The following is a 15,518-nucleotide window of genomic DNA, read 5'->3' on the forward strand; positions in this document are numbered from 1 at the left end:
GACCATTAACTTTGGCTCATTTACCTAGTATATCTAATTCATCAATTCCTTGACCACATTAAGACTTCCCATTAATTCATATATGTTACTTTTTTTTTATCCAACCTAGATTCCATGATCCATCACCATAATCATTTACGTGCAAACATTTATCTCCTTTAACCTTCTTTCCCCTGCATTAACTAATTTGGCTAAGTTCCAACTGTGGTTAAGTCCAAATATCTCCTCTGTGAGTGATCCTCTGACACTGAATGCTGTTAGACAAAAACCACATACTTCGTAGACTGGTTTCACTTTAAAGTTTTGCTCATGAATCCCAAATAAGGTTGCACACAGCACTGCCCAACCATCCTAGTACTTTTTAAGAGTGAGTGTGCTCCCTTCAAATTCTGGTGATAAGGTGCTAACTCCTCAGGAAAAAGACGGCATCTCCTTTACACATGGGGAGGAGTTCACGTGAGAAGAGAAGGAAATCATACCAACTAAATAAGGCTGCTTTATGATGTAACACTTTACATTTACAACACACTTTTCATATCTTAGAGAACATACTATGAACCATTGGATTACTGGGGAAAATTGGGAAAATATAACATCTCAGTAAATCAGATATCAATGTTTTATGTCTTATTTCTATCATATCTATCTATCGATCTCTCTACTTAACATATATTTCACTTTTATAAGCTCATTCTTTTGTAAATACTGGGATATAAGAGAACTCGTAAAGGCTCATTCCCTCACCCTTTGTGTATACTTTGCTTCTCACCGCTGTTCCCGAGACTTTCATCAGATGATTGTCCTTGGACTGCTAGAGCTGCTTTGCCCCAAAGGTTCCAAGAGTCAGCAGTGTCTGGACTTTTCTCCCTCCTCATCCCTTGCCCTGCTCCACAGGCAAGGCCTGAGTGCAGGCAATGCAGGATCGGGCCCTTGACTTAACCTGGAGCCCCTTCCAGACCCAGCTTCACCTGAAGCCACATGCTTGCTTGCACTCCATGGCTGCTCTGTTTTGCTCCCCCAAATCACCTCCTATTTTCTTTTGGAAGCACTCCCTTTGTAAACTGCTATCACTTGGCTCCTGCTCTCAGAGTTTGCGTCTGGGCGATTGGATCTAAGGCAGTTATTATCTACACTTCTGCATTCTTTCTTCAGCCCAGGCCAGACATCACTGACTGCCTTGAACCTGGACCATGGCAATCATGGTCTCTGCACTGCTGATCTCCTTCCCTCCATTCCCACTGTCTTCAAATCCTTCTACATAGTGGTGGTAGATAAACTGTGTTAAGAGTCTGCTTCTATCACATGCCTTCCTTATTCAAAAACTCCAATAACTCTTCATTGCCTACATCAATGACTTTGAAATATACTTTAAAAGAGAACTGTAATTCTAATTAAAATAGAAAATAGATACAACTTCAAGCTGCTTCTTGAAATACTAGGCCTATAGGTTAAAATTCAGTTTTCCACCCCCTGAGTTTCAGCCACCCAACCATCTGGCCTTACCTTCTCTCATCATCCTCATCTTCAGGATTCTACCCAGACCAAATGCCCTTTCTTATCCCTGCAACTAAGCTAAGTCCTACCCATTTGGTAAGATTCAAGTTTCACTTTCTATGCAACTTTGTCCACCAAGTTGCCAATAGAGTCCATAGTGATCTTCTCTTTCTCCAAACTCTGAAGCAAACTTGTCTGTGCTGCTCCTGTGAGCACTGCATTCTTCTCAGCTTTTGTACACATGCTTTATCTCTCAACGACATTATAAGTTCAGAAGGGGCAGGCAGGGGTAAAGAGCAGGACTGCGTCATAGCTGTTGGTATTCTCTTATCCTGGACCACTATTTTGCTTTGCTCACAGTTGACCCTCATGCATTCTTACTAGATGAGTGTACCACTTCACACAGGCAAGTAGAAAACTGAGATAGGAGGGAAATAATGATAAGCAGAAAAAGAGAGATATGAAGAAGCGTGGGAAATTAGAAGAGTGGGCAGTGGGAACTCACATCTCAGGAGAATGACATTCAGTGTAGGTCCCTGGCTGACACAGGGGTTCTTATTTTATTAGGAATCAGACGGAAAAAGGTTTCTGCTGTGTTTTCCTCAGAAAAGGGTGCCATTTATTAACTTTCATCACAGGAAAATAGTCACATCACTAAACGTACGTAATGCTTTGTGTGAGACTCACTTTAATAGGAGCCATTTAAGTCCCAGCTTAGTTTATAAATTTAATGCAGGTGAAACAGATCTATACTAGCATAATGGGTGTAGGTGCATATATAACCAAGTCAAATAAATACGAGAATTAAATAATGAGAGAAAAAGTGATGAACACGCATGGTGAGGGAATGAATAGAAGAGAGATTCACAAGCACATTTATTGTCTCACAGGTCAGCCCTCAGGGAGGAAGGAGGATCCAGCTTCCTAAACAAGTTGCCCAGGTCAAGAACAGACAGCTAGTTATAAAAGCAGAATGGGAGAAAGCAAAGCAGTCTTGAGCCTGGAAAATCTGTCAAGGATGATCATTAAAGACATTTAAATCATTTCAGAAATTGAGAAAAAGATAAAAAACCCAATAGTCATCATATTTGACTTGAAGCAGCCAATTGTATTGGAATGGTCCAAAGACCCAGAGGGTGGAGCTAAGCAGAGAACTGGAGAGGAGTAGTAAAGAGAGAACGATTCTAGGCCTTCTTACTAAATGAAAAAATGTAGGCACAACTGGGTTAGCTCTGGGCCTTCTTTAGGGAGAATGGGAAGGGTAGCTTATGGCATCAGTATAAGATAAGTGGGTGAAGATAGTAAAATTAGACTCTTTTTTTAAAAAGATTTTTTATATAGACCATTTTTAAAGTCTTTATTGAGTCTGTTACAACATTGCCCTGTTTTCTGTGAGGTTCTTTTTTGGCTGCTAGGTATGGGGGATCTTAGGTCCCCACCAAGGGATCAAACCCACACCCCCTGCATTGGAAGGTGAAGTTTTAACCACTGGACTGCCAGGGAAGCCCCAACAATAAACTCTTACAAAGTGAGGCATGAGTAACAATAGAGGAACAGTTACTGTTCAGAGACAACTGTCAGGGACACATTTAACTCCTGGGGAGATATAGTTCGAACTTCTTGATTAAGTAGTTATAATTGCAAGCTGATTCACTATAGCATAAATGAGGCACAGAACTGGCTGAGAATCCTGCTACATGAGTAAGAGGAATACTTAGGACCTCCCACTTCAGCATAAAATTTACATTCATGTTTCAGATAAACCCCAAACTGATGTCTCCTTACCCTCCTTTTCCAGGGAATACTAACTTTCTAAGTTGCTAGGTATAATTTTTTTAAAAGTCCATAATCACACACTTTCAGAAAGCAATCATTAAAACAAAGTTTAACAGTTTTTCTGTCTGTCTGCCTCCCTCTGTTGTAAGTAAAAAAGGCCACACATTTCAAATAATACAAAAGAGCAAGGCTTTCCCTTACTCCTGAATTGCTCTGCACTGACTCAAAAGTGGATTACTCTGAAAGTGCTCTAAGAGTCTTTAATATGAAAACATGCATTGTGAATCACAAATTGGAAGACCTGATATATTTTATTCTTAATTAAGGGAATTTATTTTTTATGTGGAACATGTTCCACACCTCAAACAGCATAGCTTGGAAAATATTATTTTATTCAAATTGTGAATTACCTGCTTATAAAGATCAATTCATTGTTCTGCTTCATTCATGCCTGTTATATGTATGTCACACTGTCATGGATTGCTTCCCTGGTGGTGCTAGCAGTAAGGAACTCACCTGCCAATGCAGGTAGACATAAGAGATGCAGGTTCAATCCCTGGGTCGGGAAGATCCCCTGGGGAAGAAGATGGCAACCCACTCCAGTATTCTAGCCTGGGAAATTCCATGGACAGAGGAGCCTGGTGGGCTACAGTCCATGGGGTCACAAAGAGTTGGACACGACTGAAGTGACTTGGCAAACAGTCATGCATTGCAGTTTTCCAAATATAGGCCTTGACTTTAAGTTGGAAGTTTTTCAGGATTAGGGACAGAGTTTTAGAGTTTGTTATTTATATTGCTATACACCTAGCATAATACTTGATCAATAAGATACTTTGTAAATATCTGCTGAATTAAAATGAATTATCCAAGTGGCTTCCTTTCTTTTAAGAGTAGAGCAAGGAGGGAAGTGAATGTGAGGAATATGGAAGGAATGATGCTGTTAGAAATCACAAAAATAACTATTTTTTTTTCTCATAAAAGGTCACAAAAGAATGACAAGAGAGTTTAAGAAAGAGAAATGTTTAAAGTAGTTATTATATATACTACATCAAGGAGTTGTGAAGGAATGGAATTATCTCCTTCTTTAGAATTCTACCATTACTTTGTATTGTTAAGTTAGAGTTATAACACCAGTGCCTAAATTGTAATGCCCAGCATGAGTTTAGATTGGATAGTTAATACTATCCAATCAATGGCCTCTTTAGGGGAATAATGACAGGGAAGCACCATAAAGTTTTCTTTGTGTTTGTAGGATGTACAACTGCTTTACATAATAAGTCCTCGGTCTTTGGGTCTGGTCATTTAATGTTTTCCTTTACCGAACTACAGTGCAAAAGCCCTGCCTTACAACACACTGCTGCTGCTGCTAAGTCGCTTCAGTCGTGTCCGACTCTGTGTGACCCCATAGAAGGCAGCCCACCAGGCTCCCCCATCCCTGGGATTCTCCAGGCAAGAACACTGGAGTGGGTTGCCATTGCCTTCTCCAATGCACGAAAGTGAAAAGTGAAAGTGAAGTTGCTCAGTTGTGTCCGACTCTTAGTGACCCCATGGACTGCAGCCCACCAGGCTCCTCTGTCCATGGGATTTTCCAGGCAAGAGTACTGGAGTGGGGTGCCATTGCCTTCTCCTTACAACATGCTTCTACTGTAATTAATTAGAGTATGAATTCAAGTTAACTGTCAACATAAACCATTCTGAGACCATGTTAACTGAAACTGGGCTTAACCTTTGTCCCTACGGAGAGGCATATGAACAGGACTGGCTCACAGGTAAACGAAATGTATTCTCAGAAACACAATAAAGTTGGTATATGATAGGTCTTTAGTTGGTCTCTTGCTTGATGGAAGGTGATGCAATGAAATTGACTCATACTCAAAAATACGATGCTGGAAGGTGTTAAGAGGGGGAAGACTATGGGAGAAATTGAGACCAGAAGTGAATGGGGCTACATGTGTTGAACACCTGAAAAGAAAAGCCTAAAACACAATGTTCAAAGAATATTCAAACTATCACACAATTGCACTCATTTCACATGATAGCAAAGTAATGCTCAAAATTCTCCAAGCCAGGCTTCAACAGTATGTGAACCAAGAACTCCTAGATATTCAAGCTGGATTTATAAAAGGCAGAGGAACCAGAGATCAAATTGCCAACATTCACTGGATCATTGAAAAAGCAAGAGAATTCCAGAAAAACATCTGCTTCATTGACTACGCAAAAGCCTTTTACTGTGTGGATCACAACAAACTTCGGAAAATTCTTAAAGAGATGGGAATACCAGACTACCTTACCTACTTCCTGAGAAACCTGTATGCAGGTCAAGAAGCAACAGTTAGAACCAGACATGGAACACCAACATACTGGTTCCAAATTGGGAAAGGAATATGTCAAGGCTGTATATTGTCACTCTGTTTATTTAACTTATATGCAGAGTACATCATGCAAAATGCTGGGCTGGATGAAGCAAAGCTGGAATCAAGACTGCAGGGAGAAATATCAATAACCTCAGATATGCAGATAACATGATAACACCATCCTTATAGGAGAAAATGAAGAAGAACTAAAGAGCCTCTTGATGAAAGTGAAAAAGGAGAGATAAAAAGCTGGCTTAAAACTGAATATTCAAAAAATGAAGATCATGGCATCTGGTCCCATCACTTCATGGCAAATAGATGGGAAAACAATGGAAACACTGACAGACTTTATTTTCTTGGGCTCCAAAATCACTGCAGATGGCAACTGCAGCCATGAAATTAAAAGATGGTTGCTCCTTGGAAGAAAAGCTATGACCAACCTAGACAGCATATTAAAAAAGAGAGATATTACTTTGCCAACAAAGATCTATCTAGTCAAAGCTATGGTTTTTCCAGTAGTCATGTATGAATGTGAGAGTTGGACCATAAAGAAAGTTGAGTGCCGAAGAATTGATGCTTTTGAACTGTGGTATTGGAGAAGATTCTTGAGAGTTCCTTGGACAGCAAGGAGATCATACCAGTCAATCCTAAAGGAAATCAGTCCTGAATATTCATTGGAAGGACTGATGCTGAAGCTGAAGTTCCAATACTGTGGCCACCTAATGCAAAGAGCTGACTCATAGAAAAGACCCTGATGCTGGGAAAGGTTGAAGGCAGGAGGAGTAGGGGATGACAGAGGATGAGATGGTTGGATGGCATCACCGACTCAATGGACATGAGTTTGAGCAAGCTCTGGGAGATGGTGAAGACAGGGTAGCCTGGCGTGCTGCAGTCCATGGGGTCACAAAAAGTTGGACATGACTGAACATCTAAACAACAACAAAAACATAATGTAGAGCAGTGTCTTGGCAGGGGAGAGTCCCTACAATCAAGTCTCTTCTAGCTCGATGACTTCATGAAGCTGAATGGGAGAGTGAGAGATGATGGTCACTACAATAATGATTTTTAACACAAAGAGAAATTTAAAAATTCGAGAAATTACATTTTTCCAACATAAATGACTTGCCTCCTATTTGCTAGGCAACACACAAACTCTGAACTGTATTCTATAAATAGAAGGATTAATGCACAACACTGTTATTGTGGAATTCACATTCCACCAGGAGAGATGGAATCATGAAACAAAAAGCGATGCTTCTGAGTGATGAGAGCAGTTGATTAACGGTGTGCAAATGCTGTGGGGATGTGGAGGGGAAGGGACTTTTGGGGGGAATAGCCATAGGGAAAGTCATATTTGAATTGAGTCTCAAAAGTTCGCCTAGCACGTGGGGACTGGGGTGGAGAAGGGCTTTCCAGGCAGAGAGAATCCTGTGAACACAGAGCGATGTGTTTAGGGAAGGTCAAGGCAGGAGTGACTGCAGGCCAAGAAGAGAAGGAGGCAGTGCCCAGCAGTAGGTGACAAGTGATTTATAATTCACTGGAGAGCTTGAGTATTATTCAGCAGACAGAGATAGGAGATTTTTATCCAGGGAAATGTCATGATCTGAACTTTACATGGGAAAAGTAATTCAGATGAGTGATGGATGGAGATAGGGGACAACAGAGACAAGGAGGCTAGAGAAGGAGATTCGCCTCATTCACCACACAACCTGATAGACCAGGGTTTGGCTGCACGCCTCAGACAGCCTTCTCAGGCCTCAAAACAATGCTTCAGCCCTCAGATTTAAGGCTCCTAGGAAACGGCCATAAAATGTGTAGTAAAAAGAAAGATAAATAATATTCCTAAAATTTAATTAATTTCCCCCTTTCATTTTGCCTGGTTTAATGTCATGCTACACTCTTGATGGGAACAATCTAGACATTGTTCCATTAGTATATTTCACTTTTATATCAAGCCTCACAATTTACTGGTTTTATTTAGGGTAATGCACTTGTATATGGCATATTTATATCATTCTCATTTATTATTAAAAGCAATGTTATGTTTAGGTATTGAGGATCAATAAGACCTCCATAATGTTTATACCATCATATCTTTTATGGCAAGCTCAGAGTGAGTGCTTCAGGTTTGTTTTTATAGGTGGTTTTTTAAAAGGTGATTTTATAGCCTTTACTCTGTCTTGGATAAAAATTTGGTTTGCAAAAGTTCCTTGACTATGTTTGCAAAAGTCTTAATGGGACCACACAGAGAAACGGGAGAAATTGTGAGTAACTATTTAGGGTTGATGTTTTCGTCATTTGCATTGCATTTTCCTAATGTATACTAATTGTCGTATGGAAACTTTAACACAAGTTTTAAAATTTATTTTCCTCCTTCCCTTCCTTCCTTCCTTCCTTTTTTTTTGGGGGAGGAGAAAATTACTTCCAGAAATGGTTCATATCTTTGAGACTACCTTCCAATAACTGCAATTGCTACATGAAAAATCTATGACTGCAGAAAGTAGGCCATAATACTCGACCTTGATCAAGTGAATAACTGTAATTAATATAACAAACAGGAACTCACAAGGTATAATTAGAATGTAAATTTTGGGGGGCCCATGATCCCTGTAAAACTTATTTAGGGTTAAATTCTTCTACTCCCACTGGATGGACAGATAAATGTCTTATGGCTTTTCTTATTTTTAGTTTTAAAATATCTATTTTTTTAAAAAGCTCTATATTTTAATTTAGGCTGTACAACATGAAATTGCTGTATTTGTAAGTAAAAAATGATCAAATGGCTTGAGGAGAATGGATACGTGTATATGTATGACTGGGTCCTTTTGCCGTGTTCCTGAAACTGTCACAACATTGTTAATCAGCTGTACTCAATTAAATCTTCTCTCCTCCTCCTTTTAAGGGAGGAGAGAAGCATGTAGTTGAGGAAGGGGCATGATTGGCTGTTTCTTTGTTTCTCTGCTCCTGCCCCTTAGATTGCCAATTGTAATTTCATGGACACAGGGAGGGAAGATAAATAAATAAAGGGCACCGAAATTCTACTGGTGCCGATCCAAGATGGATCAGGTTCTAATAACAGGTATTACCTTTTTAGTGGGCTCTTTGGAGATCTCCCTTCACCTGCATCCTCGCCTGAGTGAACACATCTCACTACCGTGATCCTAGGAATTGGGGATAGTGTCAGCTGTTCTGTGCAGAGGCTTCCACTCACTTCCAGACGGTTCTATGGACAGGAGCAAACAGGACTCCATGACAAGTTATGAGAAACATACGTTCTTTGTACTGATAACTTTAGGTGTGAGGCCAATCCTAGCATCGTGACTTGCTTGTCAGCAGCCAGACAGCTATCTTGCCCTTTAGTGTAGGAGTCAGGCACTCAGCAATTGTGTGTCCCAGCCTTCCCAAGCTCACTGTATGATCCTACCAAAGCCTTTCTCACCAGGCTCTTTCTATAGAGAAACCCTCTTCACAAATTTGGCCAACTCTATTTTTAGTGCGTTTATATCCTTGATATGGATGAGGAGTCTGAGTCCCATATCTAGCTCTTAAATTTTCAGTTTTGCAACTTCTTCTGGGTAATACCTCTCAAAATTCATTTTTGTAGCTGCCCCTTTCAGGAATGGAGAGATAGGGAAGCTAAGTAAGGGGGAGGGAAAATTTCAGAAGCAAATTCTGCGAATCTTAGGGCAGGATTGGGTGCTTCAAATGAAAAGGGAAAAAAAACTAAAGTAAAAAAAAAAAAAACCTATTTAAATTATGTTAGCAACCAACCAAGAGAAAAAATGATTGTTAAAGCAAATTGTTAATGTTTTTAGAGAGAATTACTGTAAGACCACATGAAAGAAAACATACTTTTTAGTATACATTTCTTTGAAATGAAAGTATCTTTTTAAATCATTATGAATGAATTTCTTATCTGACTGCACTAAAGGAAGATCAAACTTTGAAGAACATTTAAATATGTTGTACTTAAAGCCCTATTAAATAGATTTTGGCAAAAGTGATGGCTTAGTGAATGTCCTTCTCAAACTCTTTTGTTTAGAGAATTACTTATGAAACTAGTCATTAATACAGCTTAAGCCAACATAGAAAAAGGTTAGAAATCACTGAAGTATAAACACGAAAACCCAACATATAAATAATATACTTAGAAGACTATTAAAATGCCAGCTAATGAAAAAGTCTCATTAAAATGTTCACCTATCAGAGAAAAATGCAAAAATGCATTCAGTATGATACACACACTTAGTCAACAGGTGCTCAGTAAAGGGCCACTAAAAAAGCCCAGCAAAGCACTGGGCTGACCACTGACAAGGATAAAAAGAGATATAAAGGCTTCAGTCTTGAGGTCCCTGTAATCTGGAGCATGCAGTAAGCACAGACACACACATCTCACATATCAACACAATAATTCATTAGTCCATGGTTTCTCAACTTTAACCTGTTAAAAATTATGTGGATTGCTTACTTAAACTGTAGGCTCTGTAGCCTCACTCTCAGACATTCTGATTTTTTAAAGTCTGGGGTACAATCCAAGTACCTCTGGTATTCAGAAGTGGGAATTCCACGAGCCACACTCGGAGAAACATTGTTATACAGAAGCTCCACGAAGGCAGTGGCCAGGTCTGTCTATTTTTTCATGATTATCCAAGCCCTCACACAGAGCCTGGTACATAGTAAACCCTCAGGAGAAACCTCCAAACAAAGGAATGAATGAGTCTGGCTAAACTCCACCATGAACGATGCAAGCAAAATATGACATAAAAACTCAGCAACTTAAGTAGCTCCTCCCTCAGTAGGAAGCAGGTTCCCTTGAGTGAAATCTGAAGGTGCTACAAATGACTCGGTGCACAGGGCTGCATTCTGAAACCTTTCTCTTTGTGGACTGGGGTCCTGGAACCGAGGAAATGTGACCTGATTCTTCTCAGCAAGTTTCTGTCCCTTCCATTCACTGGTAGCATCTGGACCCCAGGGTTCACCCCCATTCCTCTGAATGGAGCCACTGTTCCCTCCCAGAGAGACATATAACTCCTCGAAGCCCACACTGGCAGGCTGGAATTCAAATGGTGCTTGACAGAACAGCTCTTCTATTGGGATCTTACTACGGAAATGTAAAATTAATTATAGCTCTCATAGATGGAAACTTCAGAACTGCAGCAGAGTTCCTTGAGCATATAAGCAATTGATTGTTAGCTGTTTACAAAACTGAGTTGCAGACACCAATCCTCACTGAAGCAGTGATTATTCCTCTAAAATAGCCTTGTAGGTTTTCTTCCTAAAGTTGTGGAGCAACTTCAAACATGTCACAGCTGCACTAATTTCCACAAATAGCTACAAAGAAATAAAATTTTTACAGTGTAATAGATAAATGTAAAAGTAAAATCAAATATTCAGATGACCCCAAAATACTACAGATTTTAAAAATACTCCATTTTTTCCCCAAGGGCCCCTGGTGGCTCAGACGGTAAAGAATCTGCCTGCAATGCAAAAGACCCAGGTTCGATTGGGTCAGGAAAATCCCCTGGAGAAGGAAATGGCTACCCATTCCAATATTCTTGCCAGGAGAACTCCATGGACAGAGGAGCCTGGCAGGTTACAGTCCATAGGGTCACAAAAGAGTCAGACACAACTTAGCGACTAACACAAAAATACTCCAAGACTGTCATTAATTTTTGGAAAGAAAGGATGGATAAGAAGATAAAACAGGATGGATAAAACAAGTGGAAGGGAGAAAGCTCATTGTTGGGAACGTGGTAAGAGAGGGGAGAGCTGTGATCAGCAGTTTAAATTCAGGTATGTCAGAGCAGGCAATTTTATATGGAATAAAAAATTCATCCTGAATTTTAGCTTTATTGATGAATTTGTATTCTGAATATAATCTTATTAAAAATCTCTGCATATGTATCTTGAGGACAACAGAAATCAAAACATGAAGTCACATACCTGTGTCTGTTTAGGACCAATATCCATTCTTTTAAGAAGGTCATTTAAAAAAGCTGTAACACTTTCCCAGGGATAAATGCTGTTAGAACCATCCAGCACGATGACTATGTCTAGCTGAGTGCTACATTCTGCAAGAAAAAGAGTCAATCATGCAAATTTGGCATCTATCTTTAGAGGAATATGAAATGGTTTCATGGTTGAAAGAAGCTCGTTTAAAAAGATGATGTTCTTCAGGGCTTCCCTGGTGGTCCAGTGGTTAAGAATCTGCCTTGCAATGCAGGGGCCAGGTTCGATCCCTGGTCGGGAAGATCCCACATGCCACAGAGCAGCTAAGCCAATGAGCCAAAACTACTGAGCCTACATGCTGCAACTACTGAAGCTTGCCCGCCTAGAGCCCACCCACCACAACTAGGGAGTACTCCCACGTGCCACAGCTGGAGAGAGCCCACATGCAGCAACCAAGACCCAGCACAGTCAAAAATGAATAAATAAAAAACACATAAATCTTTTTTTAAAAAGATGATATTCTACAAAATGGACACATTTCTTTTAAAACCAGAAAAAAAGAGTTTTTTAGATAAAAAGTAAAGGTGATAAATATTCACTGCATTCAGTAACAATTGGTTTGGGATTCACATCAAGTAAACTACATCTCTACTTAATTTTAATTAACACTGTATGAGTTATCTTTGGAAATTTTTTTCAATATTAATTCTGTATACAGTTCTCATTCCATGTGTATTTCAAATGAGTTTATCTTCCTCAAAGAAATTCACCCTTTAAATAAAAACAATGTGACAGCTTTAGCTCTGATGATTAAATATGACTCTGTAAAGGTTACTTACACTAATATCAGTTCCAAAAATAGCAGTGAGGTTTGGTTATATATTGGCAAAGCAAACATTTACCTAAATTGGTAATGCTGGTAGCCAAGAAAATACTTCAAGCTTTTTGGTATGCTCCTGTGTATACATATATCTCATCCATTGCTTACGCTTTTTAAACATTGCAAAAACACTGCATAAAATCTGTACCTTGTACAGGGGCAATGGAGTTCACGACTTGAAATGTGGGGCTGACATCAGAACAGATTCCAGTTGTGTAATGCAAATGTCCACATCGATAGGCATACAAGGGCCCACATGCCTTTTAAAAAATTTAAAAAATTAAAACCATTAGATTAAAAATTACATAACAGATTTTTATGAAGATTTATGATCACAGAATTCCTAGTTCATTAACCATCATTACTCTTCCTTTTCTTACCAGAAACCCTCCTTTTGGGTTGGTGACTAAAGTTGATCCAAATGTCATGTTCTCCTTTACTTCCGTGACATTGGGAATTGATGTATTAACTAAAAATAGAAGAAACTTTTATGAGAGTGGAAAACAAAGTAAAATTAAGTGACTTCGCATAAAAACCTTCTGTTTGCTTTGTTCATATCATAGGACATTCTTCTTTTGGTTCAACTAAATAATCTTCGAAGTATTATTAAGGAGTATAATAAACAAGCGAAGGCAGAAAACTGGCTTTTGTCTCCGAAGCTTTGTCTGGGTCACTGTCTCAAATACTTTTGCTGAACTGTAAAAGAATGCACGACTATCAGGGCAATCAGAACACGGGACAGCCTTTCACACATTTTTTGCTAATTAAATTATAATATTTAGTCTCATAATGTAGATACGAAGTAAATTTACACACTCATCTTATATGTTATATCTACATGTTAAAAATGACCAATGACAAAACGATTTCTGGCAAGAAGAAGGAAAATGGGTAGAAGAACAGAAAAGAAAACTCAAACACAAGATTTTAACCATTATATTCATCATCACAGGGACATTAACAGGGTTACAAAGAAAACCAAAGCAAGATTAGAGCAGTGGTCAGGATGTTTGGATAAAGACATAATGAAGGGACTACATTTGACATTACAAATAAGAACATTGGGCCCTAAAGCATGCAAACCTGGGCAAAAAGAAGTTCCACTCACATTAAAATAGGAAAAAAAAAAAAGATTAGACAGGAAAGGCAAAAACTTCTAAAACCCTGCTTAGCAGAGTGTTAGAATATTTAAAAGTGGCAAAACTCAAGTTCGAGAAAGACTCGTCTCACTGTTCATGCCTATAATTTTTTCTTACTGTAAGTTTACATGGGAAATGGAGGCAGAGATTGATTCCTGAATGGTCACAGTGACCTCTTAGTCTGAACACAGCCTTTGTCTTGGAATCCAGTCTGGTTTGCTTTGAAAGCATCTGGGACTGGTCTTGAATAACCTGGATTAGAGGTTTTAATACTAGGGTTGAGCATTCCTGGGATGTTAGGAACTATAGCAGAAACTTTCCTATTGTTCTTAATGTAGCCAGTCCCCATGTTACTGTTGAAACTCTATTCCAGTTTCCAATAACGGAGGAGTAGCTTCTATCAGAACAACCCTTTGTAAACAACAACTATAAATTTTAGGAAAAGGAAAAAAAAATGGAACAATCATCCCAAGGCATTGGAAAACAAAGCAAACCAGGCAGAAACTGGAAGAGTCTACACTCGTAAGAGGAGATTAGCACTAGATGAGTTTCCTGTTTTTGTGTTTGTTTGTTTTCCCCAAGGGAAGGCCTGAGCCAGTGGCTAAACCTCAAATAGGATGCACAGTCTTCCTGTCTAAAAGGAACAGAGGACGGAGAATGGGGCAGTGACAGTAATGTCAAGTGAAGGGGGAGTATTTTGGAAAGGAAGCCACAAAAGCAGAGTTTCAATATACACAGATATATTCTTTCCAAATACCTAAATGACCTGAATTGTACATGTGCAGAGTAAACGTCACACAGCCCAGCTAAAAAATTAGAAGAATTGAGTAGAGATTTTAAGGGCTTCCCACTGCTGTTTGGAAATTGACTTCAGCCAAGTAACTGCCTGCTAAAACAAAAAGTTAAGACTTTCCAAAGACACATAACAAGATCTAGAATCTCCACACTTATAATTCAAAAGTTTAATCCAGGATACAATCCAAAGTCACTAAACAGAAGAAGAAACAGGAAAACGTAACCTAACTCCAAGAGAAAGGTAATAAATGGAAAGTGACGTTGAGATATTCCAGATGTTGGAATTATCAAGTGAGGCTATTAAAGCAGCTATTAAAGCTATGGTCTTGAATATTAAAAAAAAAAAGTTCATAATGAACAAGCAGGAATTTGAAAAAAACTGAAAAATACAGTATCTTAAGAAAACCTGCAGAGGTTGAGTCATTTCCAAGGCACTTAATACTGTACAGAACACTGACAGGGTTCTAATTCCTACACAGCTGTAGCAGGAATTTTCTAGTCATGTTCTATCTATGATATTTCTATCAAATATGTATATTTCAATATAAATTTACCTTGTGCTATTCTCTTTTTTAAAAAATTAAATTTCTCTATTACAATTTCCTTGTGTGCTATTTTCTTTAAAAAATACTAAGTTAAATTTTGTGGAGTAAATGTGATGAATAGGTTTATTTAGAAAATTTCTTTTGTGTTACTGCTGAGTTTACAAAGGATTCTGGACAATGGAGGCAGTTAAAAGTTACAGAACTAGTAAGACCTTCTCAGTCTATGGCTATTCTATGATGAATTTCTAAAGCAAATGAAAGGCAGAAGGAATAGAAATACGTGAATGATAAAAACTGAAGAATTTTTATAGATGACTTCTGGTATTTTCTTGAGTTGGTTGAAATTTACTTTCAGTGTGAATGCTGGGCATAGTTTAGGGTCAGACTTTAACATTTTGACTTTACTTACCTGGGAGATCCAACTTTATGCAAGGTAATGATTCACTTCGCCCAACTGGACATTTATAGACATCTCCAGTTCTGTTCTTGGGTTGGCCAACTAAAGGAGACCCAATAAGCACCCTGGAAGTTAAAAGAATCAATTAACATTTTTGAATAATGAGAAACATTTTATTTTTGTTACTGT

General features: G+C 38.7%; 1 protein-coding gene across 2 annotated transcripts in view; it reads right to left on the reverse strand.

The window, feature by feature from the left end:
- The window catches only part of ITGA1 (integrin subunit alpha 1), a 181,634-nt gene that overhangs the window by 86,662 nt on the left and 79,454 nt on the right, over positions 1-15,518 (reverse strand). For both annotated transcript variants that reach the window (XM_059878883.1, XM_059878884.1), the window contains 4 exons: positions 15,342-15,454; positions 12,834-12,922; positions 12,602-12,713; positions 11,568-11,695 (listed from right to left, as the gene is read on the reverse strand). In XM_059878883.1, the coding sequence (XP_059734866.1) occupies positions 11,568-11,695; positions 12,602-12,713; positions 12,834-12,922; positions 15,342-15,454 (442 nt within the window). The remainder of the gene's footprint in view (positions 1-11,567; positions 11,696-12,601; positions 12,714-12,833; positions 12,923-15,341; positions 15,455-15,518) is intronic.

The sequence above is a fragment of the Bos taurus genome, chromosome 20, assembly GCF_002263795.3.
Source record: "Bos taurus isolate L1 Dominette 01449 registration number 42190680 breed Hereford chromosome 20, ARS-UCD2.0, whole genome shotgun sequence".
Classification (NCBI taxonomy): Eukaryota; Metazoa; Chordata; class Mammalia; order Artiodactyla; family Bovidae; genus Bos; species Bos taurus.